Source organism: Halichoerus grypus, chromosome 5 (assembly GCF_964656455.1).
Source record: "Halichoerus grypus chromosome 5, mHalGry1.hap1.1, whole genome shotgun sequence".
In the NCBI taxonomy this organism is placed as follows: domain Eukaryota; kingdom Metazoa; phylum Chordata; class Mammalia; order Carnivora; family Phocidae; genus Halichoerus; species Halichoerus grypus.
This window is the reverse complement of record NC_135716.1, coordinates 166,429,252-166,448,373: the sequence shown is the minus strand read 5'-3', so window position 1 is coordinate 166,448,373 and position 19,122 is coordinate 166,429,252. Positions and strand designations below refer to the sequence as shown.

Sequence of the window (19,122 nt, the reverse complement as noted above, 5' to 3'; positions counted from 1 at the left end):
ATTTATTTATTTATTTCACAGAGAGAGAGAGACAGTGAGAGAGGGGACACAAGCAGGGGAGTGGGAGAGGGGGAGGGAGAAGCAGTCTCCTCATGAGCAGGGAGCCCGATGTGATGTGGGGCTCGATCCCAGGACCCTGAGATCAGACCCAGGCCGAAGGCAGACACTCAACCGACTGAGCTACCCAGGCGCCCCTCAAGTTTACCATTTTAACATTTCTAAAGGATATAGTCAGTGACATTAAGTACATTCGCATTGTTCTATAACTATCACCACTGTCTGTCTTCAGAACTTTTTCATTTTCCCAAACTGACACTCTATACCCATTAGTGATAATTCCTCATATTTCCCTCCCTCGGCCCCTGGAAACACCATCTGACTTTCTGTCTCTGAATTTGACTGCTGTAGGTAAAGTGGAATCATACAATGTTTTCCTTTTGTGTTTAACTTATTTCACTTAGCATACTGTCTCAGGATTCATCTATGTTGTAACATATGTCGGAATTTCATTCCTTATTAAGGCTGAATAACATATTCCACATTTTATCTTTCCATTCACCTGTTGATGGATATTTGGGTTGTTTTTACCTTTTGGCTATTGTCAGTAATGCTGCTGTGAACATGGGTGTACAAATATGTGTTTGAGTTCCTGCTTTCAATTCTCTTGGGTATATATCCAGAAGTAGAATTGCTGGATCATGCGATAATTCTGTTTTTAATTTTTAATTTTTCTAAAGTATGGAGCCCATTGTGGGGCTTGAACCCACAACCCTGAGATCAAGACATGAGCTGAGATCAAGAGTCGGATGCTTGCAGTGCCTGGATGGCTCAGTCGGTTGGGTGGCCGACTCTTGATTTTGGCTCAGGTCATGATCTCAGGGTCCTGGGGCTCGACCTGTGTTGTGCTCTGCACTCATGGGGGAGTCTGCTTGAGAATTCTCTCTCCCTCTCCCTGTGCCCCTCCCCTGTACATGCACTCTCTCTCTCAAATAAATAAATAAATCTTTTTAAAAATTACCTTTGGGGCGCCTGGGTGGCTCAGTCGTTAAGTGTCTGCCTTCAGCTCAGGTCATGGTCCCAGGGTCTTGGGATCGAGCCCCGTGTCAGGCTCCCTGCTCGGCGGGAAGCCTGCTTCTCCCTCTCCCACTCCCCCTGCTGTGTTCCCTCTCTCACTGTGTCTCCCTAAAATCTTTAAAAAAAAATTACCTTTAAAATATCAGCCACTTAACTGACTGAGACACCCAGGCGCCCCCCCATCTCTGCCAGTCTTGATGGCTTACTTGGTTGGTGTGACCCAAACCCTCATTCCTGAGGGATCTGAACCACTAGCTACCATGCTTTACTCAGGCCAGAGTATCCAATTTGTCTGCTTACTGTACTCTCAGAATTGGGAAAGGGAATACCAGTAGGCACCCAAGTGGATCATCTGGGTTCCAGATATATTGTCACTGTCCCCTTGTGGAACAGCAACCCTACTTCTTTCTGATAATAAGGATCAGTTACCCCTGCCAAGATGGTAATTCCTCCTTTGCCTGCTGATCCCTAGATACAAGAACTCGAAAATGCCCAGGTGGCAGCCATAGCTTATAGTCTCTAGGGATTCTTTCCCCTCCCCCCCTCAGGATTCTTTTGTCTCCTATGGAAGTGTTCTCTTTTGGTGACCAAAATCTTGAACTTTGCAGAACCCAGAGTTGCAGGAATAAGACACACACATTCCCCAGGTGGGTCTTTGGGATTTGATGATAAACAGGGTGTATTGTGTTTGTACTCCCCATTTTCCTATATCCATGTATTTTTCTTGTTGAAGACATAGCATATGAAGGGCTTTGATTTGGGTATATATTGCATCCTGGAGGTCGGCATTCTGTTCTTATAAAATATTACATTGAGTTGATGTTCAGCTGTGCCTTCATCAGGCCATTTCAATGCTCTTTTAGGTTAGGAGCTTCTAGATGATGCTATGTATGATACCACCAGTAGATCCCATGGTCCTGGGACGGATCTTGCACTTACTGTGATGAGATGATATCGTGTGGGATGATGCTTACTGGTAGATTAAACCTTTCCTAAACTCTCGTGCAGTGATGTTCCAGAGGGCAGGAAAGGCAAACCTACACCCAGAATATGTCCCTATTCCTTTCAGAATAAATTGTTCACCTTTTCAAGGTGGAAGGGGCCATTATAGTCAGTCAGCTTGCCATCAGGTGGTTTCCTTAAAGGTGGTGCCATGTTGGAGCTTAGTGTTTACCTCTGTTGCTGGCCATTTGAACTTTTGGCTGCATCAATAACTGGAGCATCCTTGATCAGTGGGAGTTCATGCTATTGTGCATGCATGGTATATATCTCTGCCACCATGACCACCTTCTTTCATGTGCCCATTTTGTCAGCACTGGGGAGGCCATGACAAAAGATGGCTGACAGAAACTGGTTGAGTCATTGTCTACATGGTTGTTTAGTGCCTCTTTCAATGGTAGATGTTCTCTGATGAATGTTTACGTGTGATACAAAGATCACATGTTGTGCCCACTCCTATAGCCCTCCTGCATGCCTCTACCCTAAGACCTCCTTGCCCCAGTATTCCAGTCTTTCTACTTTTAAGCCCTCTGACCAGCATGTTACATTTACCTATGAGTTGTCAAACCACTTCTTTGTCTATACAAAGTAGACAGTCAAGTGTACTGCCTAAAGCTCTGCCCATTGGGAAGGTTTTCCTTTACCACTGTCTTCAGTGCTGCCCGCTGAGTGAGGCTGTAGCTAGCGCCTGTCCATTTTTGACTTGTACCACATACAGCCATCTGTGAAAAATGTGAGGGTTTTTTCTTTGTCAACCGGTGATAGGGCCCCCCATATGGCCAAAAAGGTATATGCTGAGGGAGGGGCACTTGTACAACAGTGGTAGGTGATATGATGGTTTGGGCTCTCCGCTCAAGCTTGTGACCTCTGATCCTATTTATGCTTGATCTTGGTTGTATCACTTTCATCTTACGTTGGATTGTTACTGGGTCCACCCAACATTATAACTTGGTGTGTTTCACAGAACCTAGGTCATGATGGGTGATTCTAGGTAAACGGCCATTTTGTGTCCCATGGTCAGGTGCTCCGTATCTACTAGGACATAGTATCATGCCAGGAGTGTTAATGCAGAAGGCATTTGATTTTCCACTACAAAAGGCATGGCCTTGCTCCAGAACCCCAGGGGTCTGTGTAGTGATTCTCCCACTGGGTCTTGCCATAATACCATAGGATCTGCCAGGTTGTTTGTATCACCAGCCAGGCCTGCAGAGTCCTTTCCTGTTTTGAGCTACTCTTGAAATGCACCTTTTTACGTCACCTGGTTTAGAATCCATAGCAGTATTCTCAGATTCTCAGGTGGTGTGGTTCCCTCTTAATTGTGGGAAATGCAAGATGCAATTATTTACTTGGTTGCCTTTACTTGAATGGCATGTTTTATCAAGCCCTCACTACTGGGCCCATAAAAATTTTACTGATGTAATAAGTTCCTGAATTTTTTTTTTTTTTTTTTAAGATTTTATTTATTTGACAGAGAGAGACACAGCGAGAGAGGGAACACAAGCAGGGGGAGTGGGAGAGGGAGAAGCAGGCTTCCCAAGGAGCAGCGAGCCCGATGCAGGGCTTGATCCCAGGACCCTGGGATCATGACCTGAGCCGAAGGCAGACGCTTAGCGACTGAGCCACCCAGGCGCCCCAAGTTCCTGAATCTTTGAGACATTTCTCTCTCACTCTCTGGAGTACATGTCTCCTGACAAGGCCTTCAGTGTGCTATCCACCTCTTGCTCATATGGCCCAATTAGCAAGATGTTATTAATATAGTAGGTTACTGAGGGACGCCTGGGTGGCTCAGTCAGTTAAGCTTCCAACTCTTGGTTTTGGCTCAGGTCATGATCTCAGGGTCGTGGGATCGAGTCCTGTGTTGGGCTCCACGCTCAGCACGGAGTCTCTCCCTCTCCCTTTGCCCCTCCCCCTCTCATAAATAATAAATCTTTAAATATATATATATATATATAGTTGGTCATTGTGATGTTGTGCAGAAAGTCCAGATGATCCATGTCTCTTAGGACTATATTATGCAAGAAGGTTGCAAAATTAACATAGTCCTATATATAAGTGTATGCTGTAATCTGTCCATGTGAATGTGAATTGTTTCTGATCCTGTTTACTTATAGAAATAAAATTTAAAAAAGAGCTTATTCCTCCAGTCATTGGCTGCATACTGTGCTCCAGGACCTATTAATCTGCTCTAGCAAACATACATCTGGCATGGCAGCTCCAGTTGCAGCTAATACTAGATTCAGTTTGTGGTAATCTGCTGCCTACCTCCAGGATTTGTCTGATTTCTTCCCGGACCACACTAGTGAATTCTGCATCCTCCAGGAGTATTGCACTAATTTCTCCCAACCCCCCTCCCTTGACCCTGGGGTATCACCTTGTTTTGTTTTGTTATTTATTATCTTGGCAGGTGGGCTGGAGCAGCTTCAGTCTCTTCTACCTAGCCTTCCCAGTGTGATAACTCTTTTACCACAGCCTAACAACTCAGAATAGGGATGTCACTAATTCCAGGTATATCTGTTTCAGTGATATACTCAGGAACTGAGGAAATGACCAGAAGGAGGGCCCACATGCGCAGTACTCTTCAAGTGCCTGATACATTCAATCAACTAGAGCATTCCCTTCCACACGCAGACCACCACTATTCACCAGTGGTGAAAGTTTAAGAATTGAGCCAGCACCTTGTACCAGGATTATCTGTGTTACATCTCTCACCAGTGATGGGGGATCCTCACTGCCATCTAGTCCGTGAGCAATTCAGCTCCAAAACCCCTTTATACTCCCAATTTTCTCAGATCACTCCTGGCACCAACTGTTGGTAGGTTGTGTTCTCTGAAAAGCAGACTCAATTAGAGTTTAGCAATTCAGACTGTTTATTAGGGAATGCCCTTGGGATCCAAACCGCAAGAGAAATAGGAAGCAAGATTGGGCAGACTGATCCTAGTCTGATTAAGGGGCAGGGAAACATTTTTTTGTTTTATTTTCATACTTGAGCATTCTAAACTGACAACTTACTATATCTAAAATAACTTCTACGTTCTTTAGGCAAACCCATCTCAGGTGTGAGTTTTGTTGGGGGGGGGTTGTTGTTTGTTTTTACATAAAAATTTTCCTGTTTCCTTACACTCTAGTAAATTCAAGATCGGGATTGGAAAGGGAACTTACTTGAGTAAACTGAGAATAATATGTTTTAAAATGAAAATTAGCCTTAAATGTTTTATGATATTTTTATACTATATATCTATATCTGAACTGTCTTAAAATAAATCCCAGTTGGTAATGTTCTCACTTAATAAGTTATACATTTCTATAATGTTCAGTTTTAAATTATAATCAGTGTTACTGAATTGGGTTTAAAAAAAACATAAAAGGTGATGGAATTTATGTTTTAAGTATATAATTTACCTTTTTCTCTTTTTAGAAACTATACTCCACCTCCCAAAACTGGTTAATAGTGGCATGGAAGATCCATTTGGTGAGTATCACCTGCATTTTTCTTAGTAGATGATATTTGTGGGGTGTTTTCCAAAAAAATCATATTGCAGACTAGGAAGACTAGTTAGGAAGTACTTAAAATTTAAAATAGGCATTTAAAATATGCAAAAGCAAAGAAGGGGACCAGAGGCCATTTTCCGTGTTTAACCTCAGCATGCTGGAATAAGATTTTGATTCAAGCATTTTGTGATTCTTTGCCAAATGTAAAGAAGTCTGAATCTCGTTTTATGCCAGTGTAAGTTGAAGTACGGTAAAAATGTTACCAGCGTTACATTCTGCTCATGCCCAGGTTACTCTAGGTGACAGGTCAGACACTTGGGCTACTGGTACAAGTAATTAGATAGCTCAGGTTAACAGCTGTTGTCTTGCTTTGGGAAGATGGCTGAAAACTTGGCAAGGTCCAAATTTCTCCTCTGCTTTTATTTATTTATTTATTTATTTTAATTTTTTTTTTTTTAAGATTTTATTTATTTATTTGACAAAGAGAGACACAGCCAAGGAGGGAACACAAGCAGGGGGAGTGGGAGAGGGAGAAGCAGGCCTCCCGCCAAGCAGGGAGCCCTATGCGGGGCTCGATCCCAGGATCCCGGGATCATGACCTGAGCCGAAGGCAGACGCTTAACGACTGAGCCACCCAGGCGCCCCTCTCCTCTGCTTTTAATGACCCTAAATTGCTTCTTTAGGACCTCGGTGGATTCCCCCCCTCCCCCCAGGGTACTTTATAAGTTCATCAGCATAATCCGCAGTGTGAACACTAGAGGGCAGTCAGTACTTTCGTCTTAAGTTTTATTACCAAGTTAATTACTTATGAACAGTTTAGTAAATCGAGTTGATTTTGGTTGCCTGGTGACAAATCCTAAAGAACATGTACATATGACAAACTAGAGTAACATTTGACTACTCCAAAGGTGTTTACTGGAAACTTATTTTTTCTCTCTGACCTCCTTAGCTCACCTAACTTAAGCATAACCTAAGTTTAATCGAATCTAATTAATTAAATTTATCATTAAATTAATTAAATTTACTAGAGAATACCAAAGGGAGAGTTGCTATGGAAGTTATGGTTTGTCAGTAGTCAATTGAAATATAAATGGAAATGTGCTTTTGATCACTAGTATGAGAAAAAGGTTGTGTTCTGTGCTAGTGAGATTTTTTCCTCTTACACTTTAAATCTTGGAATCTGTAATTTGATTAACATTTATATTCATAATGTGGATTCTAGAGAAAATGGATTTTTCTTAGTTACAAAACATACATATAATAATATTTGCTAGTTTATGGTCCATTCGATACCACTGGACAAAGAATAGAATTCTGAATGTAAAATAAGTTTGTTTCTAAAAAGATGGAGTTCCTTTAAGATAGGGTGAGAATTTTGTTATAATTAGATTAGCTGACAGTTACATAGTTTGAAAAAGAATTATTTGTTGTATTCTGAAAATAAAAGTGACCCATCAAGTTCCAGAGGGACAGACCTAAGGCCTCTGGGACCTTTCCTATGTAGACAGATATTTACACATTTCATTATATAATATTTTAATATCACCTTTGTTAATACTACCACTGGTCTCATTGGAAAAGTCTTAAATATTGAGAAGCTGTCACACTCACTCTGGTGAATATGTCTTCCAAAATTGTAATTTTCTTTTTGAAAGCCTGACATATCACTGGCAGCAAGTACTGTCAGTTTTCTTCGTAGTGATAGATTCACTTTTGTTCAATTTTGAGAAAATATCTGTCAAATATCTAAGCTTGAATAATCTAGTTTGTTATTCAAGTAAAAATGGTATTTCATGAAAAAAACCTGGCTAGTTGAGCTTGCAACTCAACCACACAAGTACTTTTACTAAAGGTAACTGTTATATTTCAGTATATGTTATGTGCATATTTACCATTTCCTTACACAGAATAATAAAAGGACATGTACTGAAGCATTGAGATTTATTAAAACTAGCAATTTTTACGGCTTTATCAAGGACATTCTTAAATCAAAACTGGCATTGTTTTTAACTGCAGTAACGTAATGGTGAAGACCATGAGTCCTATTACAGTTTGGTGCTGCTGCCTTGATTTGTGTTAAGGTACCAGCAGTTTTGCTCACCATTGCTTTTGCACCATTGGTACAGTGTCAACACTGAAAATGGCGAATAATCCTTTAGTATTACTAAGTAAGTATGTAGCTATACCTCTTAGACTCCTGGAAGGATCTCAGGGATCTCCAGGCATCAGAGGACCATACTTGCTTCCGTTTCCTCAGGTTTAAAGAGTCTATTCTATGGAAGAAAAGCAACTTTGGGCAAAGTCAAGACTTGTCATGGAAATTGTATTGGGCAGGGCTCCAGTGTGGACCCACTCTTGGACATGTAGCACAAGTATGGTCAGAGGGAGTGAGCAGTTCTGAGTTCTGTGATTTCTCCCAAGTTGACCATGACCCACCTATAGCTTTCAGGAGTTGGTTAAAGAACACTTCTGTGAGATGAAATGAGTGTTCTGAGCTCATTAGGCAGCTGAGTATTTTTTTTTTTTTAAGATTTTTATTTATTTATTTGACAGAGAGACAGCAAAAGAGGGAACACAAGCAGGGGGAGTGGGAGAGGGAGAAGCAGGCTTCCCGCTGAGCAGGGAGCCCGATGTGGGGCTCAATCCCAGGACCCTGGGATCATGACCTGAGCCGAAGGCAGACGCTTAAAGACTGAGCTACCCAGGCGGCCCGGCAGCTGAGTATTTTGAGAAGAAATTTATCAGCACTTAGTCAAGATAAGCTGAGGACCAGTCTCACCTAGGCACTACATTCTTATATTCAAAAAGAGGATAGGGATGCCTGGGTGGCTCAATCAGTTAAGCGTCTGCCCTCAGCTCAGGTCATGATCCCGGGGTCCTGGGATCGAGTTCCATATCAGGCTCCTTGCTCAGTAGGGAGTCTGCTTCTCCCTCTGCCTGCTCTGCCTGTCACTCCCCCTGCTTGTGCTCTCTCTCTCTCTCTCTGACAAATAAATAAAAATCTTTTTTTTTTTTTTTTAAAGATTTTATTTATTTATTTGAGAGAGAGAATGAGAGAGAGCACATGAGAGGGGGGAGGGTCAGAGGGAGAAGCAGACTCCCTGCCGAGCAGGGAGCCTGATGCGGGACTCGATCCAGGGACTCCAGGATCATGACCTGAGCCGAAGGCAGTCGCTTAACCAACTGAGCCACCCAGGCGCCCTAAATAAAAATCTTTAAAAAAAAATTTTTTTTATAAAGAGGATAAATGGCAGCAGAGATCATAGTGATGGCAGCCTTCAGTATGTCTCTTGGATCACTGTTCCAATCTGGACAGATGTCTCTCTGGGTGTGGTGCACAGATGTCCTCCTGGATAGCACTACTCACCTGGGGGCTCAGCTTAATCCTGTGTCTTCTTTTTTTTTTTTTTTTTTTAAAGAGGGAACACAAGCAGGGGGAGTGGGAGAGGGAGAAGCAGGCTTCCCGCTGAGCAGAGAGCCTGATGCGGGGCTCGATCCCAGGACCCTGGGATCATGACTTGAGCCGAAGGCAGACGCTTAACGACTGAGCCACCCAGGCGCCCCCTGTGTCTTCTTTTTTGATGGCCAGGTGCTTCTCAGTGCTGGGCCTCCCAGAAGTTTCCTGGTTCTCACCTCTTTTTCCTTTAGCTCTGCCTCCTGGAGGATTTCTTCATCTTTATCCTCAATTAAAATTTTCTTTCCTTCTGAATTTCTGGGAGGTCTCTTTTATTCGGGGAATGTTTCTTTCATAGTATCCTTTTATTGTTTCAGCAAACTTTCTTTGCCTTGCACAGTCGCTTTTCCCCTAAAGTTGCTTTTCTATGTTTGTTTGGATCTGTTTTATGTTAGAGTTTTCCTCTGATGTCTCATAATAATTAGCTGTCTGCTCGTGATTAAGAGTGGGAAGCTTTAAATTAGAAGCTTTAAACACATAGGCTGATTATCTCTGGGCCTTTCTGTAGGGTGAGCTTCTTGCCCATCTTGTTGAGGAAAAAGCCCCATGTCAGTAGGAGCAGATTTTCCGTCACTGACTAGATGTCTAGATGGTAAGGGGTGAAGAGGATTTGGGGGGGTAGTTTGCTCCGTTCAGCACTATTATGCCATGGTTCCCTAATTCCCCTCAGTTTTTAGTGCTGTATTCCCACCATCAACTGCCTTTTGTGTCCCCAGTCCAGAAGCCAATTGTTTTATCCCTTCCAAGAATCAGACCTCTTGAATTCTGCCAGTGTTGGTGTGGGGTGGACATTCAAAGTCATGGAGTGGGGAAAGTTGATAAAGGAATCAAACAGTTTTTACCCTGATTCTCTTTATTTTATTTCCTTCCCTTTCATCCCCAGTTTCAAAGGTACCTGGTAGAATTCAATGAAAGTATTATTAATCTATATTAATAATTTGTAGCGGGGATAGTGGGGTGGGGGAGTAATGACTACACTGTACTTTAAGTGCTAGAGGAAGGAAGGGTCCAGAGAAGATGTGTGTATAGTTTATGCTACTGTGATATTTCATACCCCACTGCTTTTAAAAATGGCTCATTACTGCTTCTGCTTTCTTTCTTCCTCCCTTATCATCTGTTTATGGGTTAACAGCCACTCTCCCCATAGCATGCCGGAAGAAAAGGAACTGAAACCCTGTCATATGAAGCTCCTAAAGGTTTTTTGGGGTAGGAGAGGATCTATATGCTAAATTGCCTTCCCAAAATCTTCTGACAACTTTATTAAGTTTCTATACACCCTACCTTCCATAGAAGTGAACACAATTTGTTGAAAAATATTTTTTTTTGGTATGTGTTTGATGAAATAATTATTTAATGAGATAGGTTATTAGTATGAATCCTGAATTTGAAGCTAGTTGCAAAGGCTTTATTCATGCATGGTATTTTAGGAACGATTTACAAGGTAATATCTCCTTTGGATTAAAATTTGTATCACATAGGGAATATGAAAAGCGGTGTGTTGAAGTAGAAAAGAGAAGCTATATCTAAACAAATAAAAATTATTTTCTTCCTATTCTGTATCTGAATTTATAAATCGTTATTGTGTTATAATGAGGTTTTCCCTAGATATTCAAGGACATTTGTTAAGGAGCCATGCTCAAAGCTAATGCACTTAACTTCAAAGTTCATGGGAAAACAGGATGCCTGGCTGGCTGAGTCAGTGGAGCATGTGACTCTTGATCTTGGGGTTGTGAGGTCAAGCCCCACATTGGGTGTAGAGATTTCTTAAAAAAATAAAATAAAATAAAATCTTAAAATAAAAAAAAAAGCTCGTGGGTAAGCATTTTGTGATGCTATCATGTTTTTACCACTTGAAGCTCAAAATGTGTTAATAACACAGTCCTTCACTCCCTCTGCTTTAAGAATGAAGACCAAAATATGAACTTAATTAGTTTTGAGATCCTTAGGGAGTAGGAGATGAATTCCTCTGGAATTAAACTATGCCAAAAATGATATTAGTTCTATTTTTTTCCTGTGGTTTTGAATAGAAATTTTAAAAAGCATTATTATAAACATATATTATCTTCCTTTCCTGTTAGGACTATAAACTTATGGAGGGCAAGATCTTCCTACTATTATATCCCACTGCGCAAGAGTAAGCACACAATACATATTTGTATGTATTTCTTACCGTGGTTTTAAATTTTCTGCATAAAGTAGAATTACCAGCGGTGTGGGGGTGGCTCAGTCGGTTAAATGGCTGTCTCTTGGTTTTGGCTGGGGTCATGATCTCATGGTCTTGAGATTGAGCCCCGAGTCAGGCTCTGTGCTCAGTGCGGAGTCTGCTTCAGATTCTCTCCCTCTCCCTCCAGCTCACGCTCTCTCTCTCAAATAAATAAATAAAATCTTTATTTAAAAAAAGTGTTGGAGGGGGAGTAGAGAGGGGCGCCTGGGTGGCTCGGTTGGTTAAGCGACTGCCTTTGGCTCAGGTCATGATCCCAGGGTCCTGGGATCAAGCCCTGCATCGGGCTCCCTGCTCAACAGGTGGCCTGTTTCTCCCTCTCCCTCTCCCACTCCCACTGCTTGTGCTCTCCTGCTCTCTCTCTGCCAAAGAAATAAATAAATTAAATAAATTAAAAAAAAAAAAGTAGAGGGACGCCTGGGTGGCTCAGTGGGTTAAGCGTCTGCCTTCAGCTCAGGTCATGATCCCAGAGTCCTGGGATCAAGTCCCGCATTGGGCTCCCTGCTCCTTGGGAAGCCTGCTTCTCCCTCTCCCACTCCCCCTGCTTGTGTTCCCTCTCTCGCAGTCTCTCTCTCTCTGTCAAATAAATAAAATCTTCTAAAAAAAAAAAGTAGAATCACCAATCTTAAGGGAAATAGAGTGCGCAGAAGCCCAGCTTCTATCAACTTTAATACCACAGATACCGTGTAATTTTTTTTTTCCTGTCAGTAGAAAAAGATGAACCATAGTGGTAATGCAAGCCTGAAAAAGCCAGTAGTGATGCTGACATTCTGGACTATCTCCCATATCCTCTCACCACTTTTCATCCCTTCTGACTACTCCTTGCACCTGGAACATCATAGCAAGTATGATAAGTTGGCTTAATGTGTAGACTGGTTTCCATCTGAATTTACTTCTGCATACTGAGCTCTTATCAGTGTGTCATGGACGCATAGGCAGTGATTATTAAAATTAAAAGGAATTAATAGGAGAGATGGATGGCTTCACTTATCATTTTGTATCTGCCTGTATGGTTTGCATCTTCTAACTATATACATGTGTTACCTTTATTTTTCAAAATGTAAACAGGGATTTTATCTGGGCTGTAGTGTTAAGGACATTTTTGTTTCTTCCTTATATTTCTCAGTGTTAAAAATAAAATGTATAAAACTAATTTCTTAAAGGAGGTAAAAGACAATAAAAAGTTTTTGTTAAAGGGAATTAAATACTATAATGGTCATTTTACATGCACAGCTTAATGGCTATACCTCACATAACCATGTTACACCTCTGTATAATAATGTGGCCTTTTAAAATATAAGACATTTTGTTCTCATGAACTAGATTCAGCCTACCCTGTCAAACTCCAACACAGCTGACTTGTTCCTTATCCAGTCATTTGTTCACTAAACACTGAGCAAAATCAGCAAGGCAGCATGTCATAACAGTTCAGCCCTCAAGCTCCGGAGTCAGACAAACTTGATTTCAGACCCCAGTTCTGCCATTGCTTGGCTGTGTCCTTTTAGGCAATACAGTTACTTGTTGAACTTCAATTTATCTGTAAAGTAAGGATATGGATTTTGCCTTTTCCACAAGGTTGCTCTAAGAATTAAATGAGTTAATGCTTGTAATGTTTATAACATGGTGCCAAACACATAGTAAATATGTAATAGCTGTAATGTCTTAGGCACTAAGGGTAAAAACATGAATAAGACATGATCCCTGTTCTTTTTTTTAATTTTATTTATTTATTTGAGGGGAGTGGAGCAAGAGAGCACGAGCAGGGGCAGGGGCAGAGGGACAAGCAGACTCCCTACTGAGTGCAGAGCCTGACATGGGGCCGGTTCCAGGACTCTGAGATCATGACCTGAGCCACAGTCAGATGCTTAATCCACTGAGCCTCTCTCCTCTCAACTGGGCGCTCAAACTCAAGACCCCAAGATCCAGAGTCACATGCTCTACTGACTGAGCCAGCCAGGTGCCCTGATCCCTGTTCTTATGTAGCTTTCAATCTGGGTTAACCAGTTACGAGGTACTCCATAGGATTCCTTTTTTTTTTTTTTTAATTTTTTACCTATGTGTGGTTGAGATCATTTATATACAATAAAAGTTACCCTTTTTAGGTATATATTCCTAAACAGGATGCCTGGCTGGCTGAGTCAGTGGAGCATGTGACTCTTGATCTTGGGGTTGTGAGTTCAAGCCCCACATTGGGTGTAGAGATTTCTTAAAAAAATAAATTTTTTTTTTTTTGACAAACATGTAAGATTGTATAACCCATACTACAATCAGGATAATAGGGTATTTCCTTCACCCAAAAACTACCCTGCTTATCTTTTTAAATAATACCAGTCTCTTCCCTCCACCCTCAGCCCCTGGCAACCACTTGGACCTGAATTCTGTCCCTTTTTCTGTAATGTTATGTAAACAAAATTGTACAACACATAGCCTTTTCTGGGTTTTTTTTCACTTAGCATAATGCTGTTGAGATTCATACATGCTGTTGAGATTCATACATGCTGTTGTATGTATTAGTAGTTCATTCCTTTCATGCTTTTTCCAGAATGTCATATAACTGGAATCATACATAGCCTTTTGAGATTGACTTCTTTGACTCAGTGATACGTATTTAAGGTTCCTCCCTGTCTTTTCATAGCCTGATAGCTCCTTTCTTTTTATCGCTGAATACTATTCCATTGTTCGGATGTACCACAGTTCATTCATTCACCTACTGAAGAGCATCTTGGTTGTTTCCAAGTTATGGCAGTTATGAATAAAGCTGCTGTAAATGTGTGTGCAGGTTTCTGTGTGCACATAATTTTCAATTTATTTATTTTTTTATTTGAGAAAGAGCAGAGTGAGTGAGAGAGAACACAAGTGGGGGAGAGGGGCAGTGGGAGAGGGAAAAGCAGGCTCCCCACTGAGCAGGGAGCTCAACGTGGGGCTCGATCCCAGGACCCTAGGATCATGACCTGACCCAAAGGCAGACACTTAATTGACTGAGCCACCCACGCACCTTTAAAAGTTTTCAATTATTTGGGTAAATACAAAGGAGTGCAATTGTTGGAACATACTGTAAGAGTATGTTTAGTTTTATAAGAAACTGCCAGATTGTATTCCAAAGAGGCTGTTCCATTTTGCATTCCCACCAGCAATGAATGAGCCTTCCTATTGCTCCACATCCTCACCATCATTTGATATTATCAGTGTTTTGGATTTTGGTCATTCTAATAGGAGTGTAGTTGTATCTCATTATGGCTTTAATGTGCAGTTCCTCCATGACTAATGATGCTGACTAACTTGTCGTGTGTTTAGGTGCCATCCATATCTTTGATGAAATATCTGTTCAGATCTTTTCCTCTTTTTAAAAATGGGCATATTAATGAGTTGTGAAAGTTCTTTACATAGTCCATATGCAAGTTCTTTATGAGATATATGTTATGCATGTGTTTTTTCCTTGCCTGTGGCTAGTCTGATTAGCAAAAGTTTTTAATTTGATAAAATCCAATTTTTTATTTTATGGTTAGTGCTCTTTGTCTTTTTTTTTTTTCTTTTTAAAGATTTTATTTATTTGTCAGAGAGAGAGAGCAGCAGGCAGAGGGGGAAGCAGGCTCCCCGCTTGAGCAAGGAGCCTGATGCGGGACTCGATCCCAGGACCTTAGGATCATGACTTGAGCCAAAGGCAGACGCTTAACCAACTGAGCCACCCAGATGCCCCAGTGCTCTTTGTCTTCTAAGAAATCTGTGCTTAACGCAGTGTCACAGAGATATTTCTCTATTTTTTCTTCAAGATGTCTTAACAGGTTTTTCATTTAGGTCAATGATCCTCTTTGAGCCAATTCTTGGATATGGTACAATGTTGAAAATACTCTCTGTCCTCTGCTAAATTACTTTGGCACTTTTGTTGAATTCCTGATGAAATGGGCAATTTTCGGGACGCCTGGGTGGCCCAGTTGTTTAAGTGTCTGCCTTTGGCTCAGGTCATGATCCTAAGGTCCTGGGATAGAGTCCCGCATCAGGCTCCCTGCTAGGCAGGGAGCCTGCTTCTCCCTCTGCCTGCCGCTTCCCCTGCTTATGCTCACTCTCTCTCTGATTTAAAAAAAAAAAAAAAGAAATGGGCAGTTTTCTAGGAAAATATAATTTACCAAAGTGACTCATGAAATAAAGATCCCATATGGACTAATAGTCATGGAAGAAATGTTAAAATGTATCTAAGCTCAGTGGGTTTAATGATAATTTCATTGATAGTGTGAAGAAGCAAATAATTAGAATGCTATATCAAAAAACAAACAAACAAAACAAACAAAAAAAGAATGCTATATCAACCACAGGAGAGAAAAAAAAAGAAAATATATCCATCTATTTTATAAAGTTCACAAGATCTTGATAACTATAAGCTGACAAAGATAGTACAAAAATAAAAGTGACAGGGGCGGCTGGGGGCTCAGTCGGTTAAGCGTCTGCCTTCAGCTCAGGTCATGATCAGAGGGACCTGGGATCAAGCCCCGTCTCAGGTTCCCTACTCATCAGGGAATCTGCTTCTCCCCCTGCCCCTCCACCCACTTGTGTGCTCTCTCTCTCTCTCTCTCTCAAATAAATAAGATCTATAAAAAATAAAAGTGACACTTGTTCTATCTCAATGAATACAGTTCTGGAAAAGCTATATAAAGTACTTGCAGATTAAATCCAACAAATCATTGTATTTTTTTCTGATTACAAAAACAACACATATTTCTTCCAGGAAAATTAGAAAATATAAAGTGGTGTAAAGAAGAAACTCTTATGCTTAGTGATAACCACTGATTACCGTTGATACCATTCTGATATATCTGCTTCCATGATCTTTTCGAGAGCAACTACCTGTATAGTGGTACATTTTTTTAAGATTTATTTATTTATTTGAGGGACGCCTGGGTGGCTCAGTCGTTAAGTGTCTGCCTTCGGCTCAGGTCATGATCCCAGGGTCCTGGGATCGAGCCCCACGTTGGGCTCCCTGCGCTGCGGAAAGCCTGCTTCTCCCTCTCCCACTCCCCCTGCTTGTGTTCCTTCTCTCGCTCTCTCTCTCTGTCAAATAAATAAATCTTTAAAAAAAAAAAAAAAGATTTATTTACTTATTTGAGAGAGAGAGAGAGAAAGCACAAGCGGGAGGGGCCGAAGAAGGGAGAATATTAAGCAGACACGGCACTGAGTGCGGAGTCCAACGCAGGGCTTGGCACCAGGCTTGATCTCATGACCCTGAGATCACGACCTGAGCCAAAATCAAGAGTTAGATGCTTAACCGTTGACTGCGCCACCCAGCCGCCCCACCTGTATAGTTATACATTTCTAACATACGAATTCAGAACTGCTTTTTTTCCCCATTTGATATGTCAAATATCTCAGTATATTAAAGGAATATGACCAAGAGGATTTCTTTTAGGAACCAAGGATATGAAGGAATCTATAAATAATAACACATTAGTATATTAGTAAGTCAAAAAACAGGAGGAAAATGATATGCTCTTTTCTGGAGATGACAAAAATTTTTGATAAAATTCAAGTATTCCAGCAAAAAACTTTTTTTATACTAGGAATGGGATGATTTTTTTTTTTAAACGAAAAGCACCTACATTGCGGGCGCCTGGGTGGCTCAGTTGGTTAAGCAACTGCCTTCGGCTCAGGTCATGATCCTGGAGTCCCTGGATCGAGTCCCGCATCGGGCTCCCTGCTCGGCAGGGAGTCTGCTTCTCCCTCTGACCCTCCCCCCTCTCATGTGCTCTCTCTCATTCTCTCTCTCTCAAATAAATAAATAAAATCTTTAAAAAAAAAAAAAAAAAAAAAGAAAAGCACCTACATTGCTACTAAATTGATTTAAGTTGGTAGCATTAAGACACATTTAATAAAAATTAGATACAATTTCTTTTGACCACCACAGCCCAGTGACAACCCATAGCATAACTGTTGTATATATCGTTTTCATTCCTTTTTTTCTTTTACAATATGTTTACATACTCCTTAAACATGATAAAGAATGGCTGTCTGAATACCACACTTATCAGTGAAATACTGAAGAAATGTCCACTAGAGTAAGAACAAGACAGCCTGCTCAACAAGCCCACTGTTACCTTATTTAACATTATTTTGGGAGTTCTTAGTGTAGTAAGACAAACACTAATCCAGAGGTATAGTCCCAATAATGAATAAGTTAATTATATATTTGTCGGCCAGTATTATTCTCTTCAGAAAAATACTCCTAAGAGAATCAACTGAAAAAGAGTCCAATAAAACAGCTGACTAAATACAAAATAATTGTTCAAAAATGAATCATTTTAAATGTATGTGTAATAAACTATATAAAAAAACTATAGGGATTAAAAGTCATTTACAGTAACAACCCAAATTATGAGATACCTAAGAATGATTTGATATAGAGGAATGAACAGATGCATTGTGTCAAGAAATGGGAAAAATTGGGGTGCCTGGGTGACTCAGTTGGTTAAGCCTCTGACTTGATTTTGGCTCAGGGTGGTAAGATCGGCGTCCGACTCTGCACTTAGAGGGGCATCTGCTTGAGATTCTCTCCCTATTCCACTCCCCCGCATCCCCATACACTCTCTTTCTCTCTCTCAAATAAATAAATAAATCTTAAAAAAAGAAAAAGAAATGGGAAAAATTATTAGTGCCATGTATTAGTAAATTTACCATATAGATCTAATGCAGTTCCAATAATTGAAGTGAATTTATATTTGCTTATGATATTTGGCAAAGTGTATGAAATATAACTTAGAAAAAAATTCAAGTTAAGTAGTTAACAAACTGTCTTTTGCTGATTTATGATGCTATATCAGTCAAGCAAGTGTTTGTAAGATCTCAAGTGTATTTTTGGACTGTATGTTCTGTTCTGTTGAACCACCTGTCAGGTTTTTTGTGTGTGTTTTTTTGTTTTTAGATTTTATTTATTTATTTGACAGAGAGAGACACAGCGACAGAGGGATCACAAGCAGGGGGAGAGGGAGAAGCAGGCTTCCCGCCTTAGCAGGGAGCCCGATAGATGCAGGGCTCGATCCCAAGATCCTGGGATTGTGACCTGAGCCAAAGGCAGATGCTCAATGACTGAGCCACCCAGGAGCCCCCCACCTGTCAGTTTTTACACCAATTCTACATTATTTATTTATTTAAAGATTTATTTTTTTCAGAGAGAGAGAGAGTGCATGAGCGGGGGAAGGAGCAGAGGAGCCTGAAGCAGGGAGTCTAAAGCAGGGCTCGATCCCACAATCTTGAGATCATGACCTGAGCCGAAACCAAGAGCTGGACGCACAACTGACTGAGCCATCCAGGCGCCCTTGTTTATTATTATAATGGTCATATTTTAAGATCTAAAATAATATCCCTTTATTATTCTACTTTTTCAAACTTTTCTTTGTTATTTATCTAAAGAAATAACCTTGATAAAGAGCAGTGTGCACAGCACGGTGATTATGGCATATTCCCATTTAAAAGTGTATTATTTTTATTAAACGAAAAAAGCCTTTAAGTTTTTTGAAATTTTTTAAATATTAAGTGATAAGTAAATATCTTTAATTTAAAAAATGTATTTCCTCAACTTCCTTTCAAATTCAGATTAAGTATGATCAATGGGATTTAAAAGTTGATAATGAAACTGGTATAAACATTTCCCATTAGGCAGGAAAACATAAATTTCAAAATGGCCTTGGTGGTTGTCTTCTTGGGTTGATCAGAGTTCTGTCATGTTAAAAATGACCTTTCAGGGCGCCTGAGTGGCTCAGTTGGTTGGGCGACTGCCTTCGGCTCAGGTCATGATCCTGGAGTCCTGGGATCGAGTCCCACATTGGGCTCCCTGCTCAGCGGGGAGTCGTCTTCTTCTCCCTCTGACCCTCTCATGTGCTCTCTCTCGCTCTCTCTCTCT

At 40.8% G+C, this 19,122-nt stretch overlaps 1 protein-coding gene across 9 annotated transcripts in view; it reads left to right on the top strand.

Moving 5' to 3' along the window:
* PHACTR4 (phosphatase and actin regulator 4) overlaps positions 1–19,122 on the top strand; it is a 102,614-nt gene that overhangs the window by 20,302 nt on the left and 63,190 nt on the right. For 6 of the 9 annotated variants that reach the window (XM_078073560.1, XM_078073555.1, XM_078073559.1 and 3 more), the window contains exon 2: positions 5,489–5,542. In XM_078073560.1, the coding sequence (XP_077929686.1) occupies positions 5,527–5,542 (16 nt within the window). In that variant the 5' untranslated portion in view covers positions 5,489–5,526. Of the gene's footprint in view, positions 1–5,488; positions 5,543–11,094; positions 11,151–11,948; positions 12,083–19,122 lie in introns of those variants that run through there. The other 3 variants (XM_078073565.1, XM_078073564.1, XM_078073563.1) reach the window with 2 other exon arrangements.